The 6000-nt window shown below is 38.6% G+C and overlaps 1 protein-coding gene across 1 annotated transcript in view; it reads right to left on the bottom strand.

Moving 5' to 3' along the window:
- The window catches only part of ATXN1 (ataxin 1), a 311366-nt gene that overhangs the window by 7537 nt on the left and 297829 nt on the right, over positions 1-6000 (bottom strand). Inside the window, 1 exon segment of the mRNA XM_025044911.1 lies at positions 1-203. This exon segment is cut by the window's left edge and continues 1 nt beyond it. Within this exon segment, the coding sequence (XP_024900679.1) occupies positions 1-203 (203 nt within the window).

The raw sequence follows: 6000 nt of genomic DNA, 5'->3' as shown, positions 1-6000 counted from the left end.
AGGACGCTGGCGGGATCCACGGGCTGGCCCTTTTTAACAGAGCCATTCTTCAGGTTCTTGAGGGTCAGCGAGATGCAGACATCCCCAACGGAGAGTTTGGAACACGGCAAATCAAAGAGCTGGCTGGTTCTCTCTGGACAGCAGGATGACCAGCCCTGTCCAAACACAAAAAAAGGATACTCTACCAAAACTTCCACGCTGACCTGTGGAAACAGTGAGAGACAGGGAGAGGAAAGAGAGAGGAAACAAATGAAAACATTTTATACTGGTTTTATTTCACCCACACGTACAGAAGCCAAATGGAAAAAAAATAGGACTTAGTTCCACAAACGCACGCAAATGAGGCTCTTAATTTTCTGCTGTACCTGTACTTACCGTATACAGATGTTGGGCAGAAGCTGCGGGAAAAACTGTCCAGCATAAGAGTCCATTCAGTATTCAAAGGATCAGTTTACTGAGTATCAACTCCATAGCTGGTCTCGTTAAAACAAGTCAATCGACCCCCAAGGATGACGGGGCATCTACTTAGTGCTCAGCACAGAGCAAGACTCTGTGCGTGACTCAAGCCCAAGACACGGTCTTGTGCTTTAACAGCTCCCTGGACAAATACACTTCTCGTGTTTGAAAGAGCTGACGTGGATCAGAATTAGACTGTAAGCTCCATGAGGCAGGTACTGGGTATCTGGCACATGGTTAAAGCTAATTTTTTTTATCGGATAAATGAGTGTATACTCTAGGAACTTAAGGTGAGTAGAATCAGTGAGGGCTGTAGTGAGCCAGGAGGGCTTTCCCAGGACCCTGAGGGAGGGGCAGGATTTCTCGAGAGGTTCGTGGGGAGGATATTGCTGGAAGAAGGTAAAGGGATATATAGAGCTTGAGTACTTGGCCCATCTACAGCGTGAAGACCCAGGCACTCAAATCAGTCTCTGCATTTGTCTGAAAAAACAAATATTGAAACTGGGAGAAGCCCGGTATCCTTTCAATAGCTGCCATTGTCTCCATCTAGGTGCCATGCACTGTGCTAAGGAAATAAATTGAAAAAGTTAGTCCTGATCCCAAAGAAGTTCACAGTTAAGTGGGCAAAAAGGCACATGAACAATAATTGCCAATGCGGCGAGTAGGGTTATAATACTTTGTACAGTATTAAGTTGTAAGAGGGCAGAGGAAAGGCATAGCCCAGTCTGGAGAAGAGATAAGGAAGTCTTCTTGAACGAGGCGCTGTGTTGAGTATTAGAAAACGACGGGGTGAAGAACAATGGGAGTGAAGTAGAAGTGTGATTGCAAGGAAAAGATATTCTCAGAAATGTTATGTGAATAAAGACAATGAGACAGCGCGGAGGGATTTGCGAACTGTCCGGCGAAAGTCTTACGGTTGTCATTTAATTAGGTTGAAATGCACTCGAGGTTTTAATATCTTTTCATAGAAAGTTAATTTCTTCAACTTTATGCTATGTAACAAAAGAAAAAGAAAACAATGAAGTTGTTTTAAAAAGTCAATTTTAGTGGAAGTAGTAGATTAGGTAATCTGGACCAATTTTCTTGCTGAAGACAGCAAAATACTCTGAAAAACAAACAAACAACACTCTAGACAAAATGTAAAAAATATTTCTTACGGCACTAGATGGAAGATAACATAGTAAAAAAAACAAAAAACAAACAAACAAAAAAAACCCCTGGGTGAGGATCAGGAAAGGGTGATGGCCCAGAGATCTAAACCTGTTTCTGGGGGCTAGTTCTCTGGGGGTACCTGCACATGCCAAAGTGAAGCCCTGAAAGCTATTGTGAAACCACCTGGGCTTTTGGTAATTTAGGGAGCATGGAGGTAGCGGGGAGGGCATGGAATGGCAGTCAGGGTACACCAAGGGAGGGCTGGTGCTCTCTAGTGAATCCACCCTGTTGGGCTATGATCCCAAAGTTCTGTACTCCAGAAGGTGAACCAGAAGCAGAAAGGCCCTCACAAGGTCTGAAGTTCAGATTTTAATAATCTTAGTCCCTAAAACGAATTTAAGTCGTAAAATATTTCTATAATTTTTTAAAGAAAAGACATTCAATTAAAAAGGAGTAGGTTCATGAGCAGACTAGATGACGTGAATAAAACCCAGAAACAACAGAAAATAGAAACAGACCCACATGGGTTTCTGATACAGTCATCAGACATAGACTTTAAAATGATTATGTTTGCAATATTTAAGGAGATTAAAGACAAGCTTGAGGATTTGGGTAGAGAACTAGAATCTATTTTTAAAAGACTCTAGAAATTCTAGAAAAAAATATGTCTGCTAAAATAAAGCATGCAATGAATTTTCCAACAGAATAAACGTGGTTGAAATTAGTGAACTGCATTCTTTAATTAGAGCTTTGGAAGAAACTATATAGAATAAGATGGCTAATACAGAAGAGAGGGTAAGAGACCTAAAAGACACATTGAGAAGATCTAACATACGTACAATTTGAATCCTGCAAGGAGGGGGAGAGAAATCATAGGGCAGAATAAATACTTAAGGAGATAATGGCTAAAATTTTTCTGAAACTAATAAGAGACAATAAGCCACAGATTCAAGAAGACCTAATCCCCAAGCAGGAAAAATAAAAAAATTCTCACCTAGACAGGTCATAATTTAACTGCTATAAACCAAAGACAAGAAAAAAATCTTAAAAGCATTCAGAACAAAGTATACATTATCTCCAGATAAGCAACAATTAAACTCATAGTAGACTTCTCAATAAAAAGAATGGAAGCTCGAAGACAATGGAATATCTTTACAATGCTAAAGAAAAAGAGCTGTCAACCAAGAATTCTATGTCAAGCAAAAAGATTCTTCAAGAATGAGGCAAGATAAAGACACCTTTCAGTCAAACAGTAATTGAGAGAATTCACCACCAACAGAACTACACTAAAGAAAATACTAAAGAATATTCTGCAGGTAGAGGAAAAATGAAATTAGATGGAAGTTCGTAGATGCAGAAAGAAGAGCCATGAAAATGGTAGCTATAAGGGTAAATCAAAATAATATTGACTACATACAATATTAAAAATGTTCTGTTGAATTTTATACACAGGCACACACACAAACACATAAATAATTAAAATATCCCCCAAAACTTAAAAAGTAGTAAATTTTGATGTAATTTACATGGGTCGTGGCTTTCTCATTTAACCTACTTTATCTTTTTTGATAACTATAATTGGTCTAGTTCTAGACACACTTCTTGAATGATGTACTTTATTTGCTCCATGGAAGACATGTTTTTTTTAAAGAAGGAACAACTACAGTGAATTTATATAAAAGCCTATTATTATAGTGTGTATGTGAGCATGAACCCATATAAATATATATGTTATCTGGGGAAAATTTTCATGGTTCTGGACTATTTTAATAATGTAATGAGAGCTAAAATTTCTCGAGTGCCTACTATCCATCAAACATTCAGGCACAAAAAGCATTTTATTTAATGCTTACAATAAACTGGTGAAAAAGCACTGTTGTTTCAATTTACAAATATGGAGCTATAGTTTCAGAGAGATTAAATCACTTGCTTAATGTCATAGCTATAAGATAGTGGAATTGAGATTTAATCTCAGTCTCTTTGGCCTCCAAATCCATTTTCTTTTTCCTATGCTCCCGATCTCTGCCTCTGTGAATGAAGATATTTAAATATCACCAAAAGACACGAACTTGACATTCTCACTACCCTAACAGTGATGAATGTTACTTGAAATAAATAGGAACCAATGGCATGAGCTCATGGATTTGTTTCATGGTACAGAAAATTGTGAAATAGTGTCTGCTTTACATCTACTCATACAATTCTAGTCTCCCCATGTAAGCATGTGGTGTGGCGAGGCTGATATTCAATACAGAACTACATTTATATCACAGACACATTTATATTTGCATATACATATATACGATCATACTTATAAGTTACAGTATCAGATGGTGATGCCAAGTGGGAGAACCAACCTGGACCTGGCTCCATAAATCCTGTCCCAAATCTCCCAGGGCCATTAACGAATGGCCCTAGCTGAGCAGAGGAACGAATCCTACATCCTGTGGGGATTGTTTAGCTGTATTTTCAAGCCATAAAAACAAAGTCTTCACGTGCAAATATCTCATAAGAATCTCTACTAGACTCACTGTTTGCTTATCTTTGCCTAACACCTGTCAGAGGTCATGTGATGTTCATAATACCAGAAGCCCCATTTGCAAACACACTGGCCTCTTTTTTGGCTTTGCATGTTCCTACATGATTCCCTGATTTGGACAGTCTGTCTCCTTGTAGACAGTCCAGCACCTACCGGTTTCTGATGTGTAAGCCATATTGTATATACTCCTCAGAGCAGCCAATATTTCACGTTCTGGTAGTAACATCTCCTGTATACTCATACACAAATCTATCTGAAGACTTTTGCACCTTACCAGTATCTGCAGACTCATTAAGAAGAAACGTCTTCGAGGCCTTTATAATAGGTAACATTACTGATTATCCCAAAGTCTATGATGTAAATGCATATGCTTCTCATTACATACAGCATAATGTTTTGGAGCATTTCGAATGTCCTTTTTTATTCCCTCATCTCAAAACTGCAAAGACAGGTCCTAGAAATAACACTGTGAGGTGATCTGTAGCTTGAGCAGCTTCCTAAAATTTCATGGAAGGAACATGATGAGGAGAAAGAATAATATTTAAGATATGCATTAAAAAGAACTGATAATAATGGAATTTATTTTAACCTGGATAGGTTTGGGACAATCTATTCCACTACATCAAAGCCTTGCCTTTGGTCCCTTCCTCCTGAATTCTGGCTTTGTCTCCTCCCAAAGGAGCTCTGCCATCCTGGGAAGAGATGCCACACACGTCCTCAGGTGTGTCTATGCAAATTAGGAGTGAAAGATTATTCAGATAATCTGATCATTGTAAGCAGAGGACCGGATAGTGTAGGCCAAATTTTTTTCCTCCTCACTAGTTATCCTTGCTAATATTTATCCTTAGATATTTTCCTCCTCCCTAAATATGTAGCTTGAATTATTTAGATAACATGCTTTTTTGGGGGTATGCATATATGTAAACCAAAATAAGTTTTTTCCCTTCCTTTAGTGAAAGTTAAACTTATTGCACATGTCTCACATAAGCACACTAAAGTATTCATAACAAATCTGTTTTTATTTCATAATTAGGTTTGTCAGAAGGATATAAACATTCTTAAAGGTTAACTGATCATTAACAGTTAATGAAGAAATAACGAGGGATTTTTCAGTGAGAATATATATGGTTAGGCCTGTCTGCTTGAAATTCTCTGAGAGGAGCCTTATTTACCTCAAAACATGCTGCTAATGCCGATGGGTACTGCTTTGGACATGAAACAGAGCTGGTGAGATTTGGTGACATGATGTTACTTTAAACTGGAGCACTGAGTCTGTGAAGTCTGTGAATTCCTTGAACTTGAGAGCATGCAGGTCTCTTCTATGGTGCTGAAACCTTCAAAATGTTATTGATCAGGTATTCACACTCCAGGTTTTGCAGTGGTAATAAAGTTCAATAAGTAACACCGAGTACCTGCTAAATGTTACAAACTGCAGAAGAGTACCTATTGTTTAAAACCTGGTTCTTGACTCAATGGGGAGACAGAACATGCATGCAAAACAAGCAACTTCACAAGGGCATATTTGGTTACTGGCCGCCATGTTATTTGATGATGTCCACTTGGATATCTATTAGCAACTCAAATGTAATGTGTCCAAAATGGACCTGCTGATATGCCCCTGACCACTGACACCTCCTATGTTCTTATCATCTCCCTGAGTAGCACCGCCATTCTTCCAGCAGTTTTGGTCAAGGGCCTGGGAATCATACTTTACTTGGCTCTTTCTCGTACCACACTCATACTAAATCACAAAGGAAATCCTATCTGTTCTCTCTTCTAAATACATCTAGAACGAGACCATTTCACATTGCCTCTACCACCACTGGTCAATCCAGCTTCTCAGTGGGAGGAAA

The sequence above is a fragment of the Pteropus alecto genome, unplaced genomic scaffold, assembly GCF_000325575.1.
Source record: "Pteropus alecto unplaced genomic scaffold, ASM32557v1 scaffold121, whole genome shotgun sequence".
NCBI lineage: Eukaryota > Metazoa > Chordata > Mammalia > Chiroptera > Pteropodidae > Pteropus > Pteropus alecto.
The sequence above is the reverse complement of the archived record's forward strand: the minus strand, read 5'-3'. Positions and strand labels throughout refer to the sequence as shown.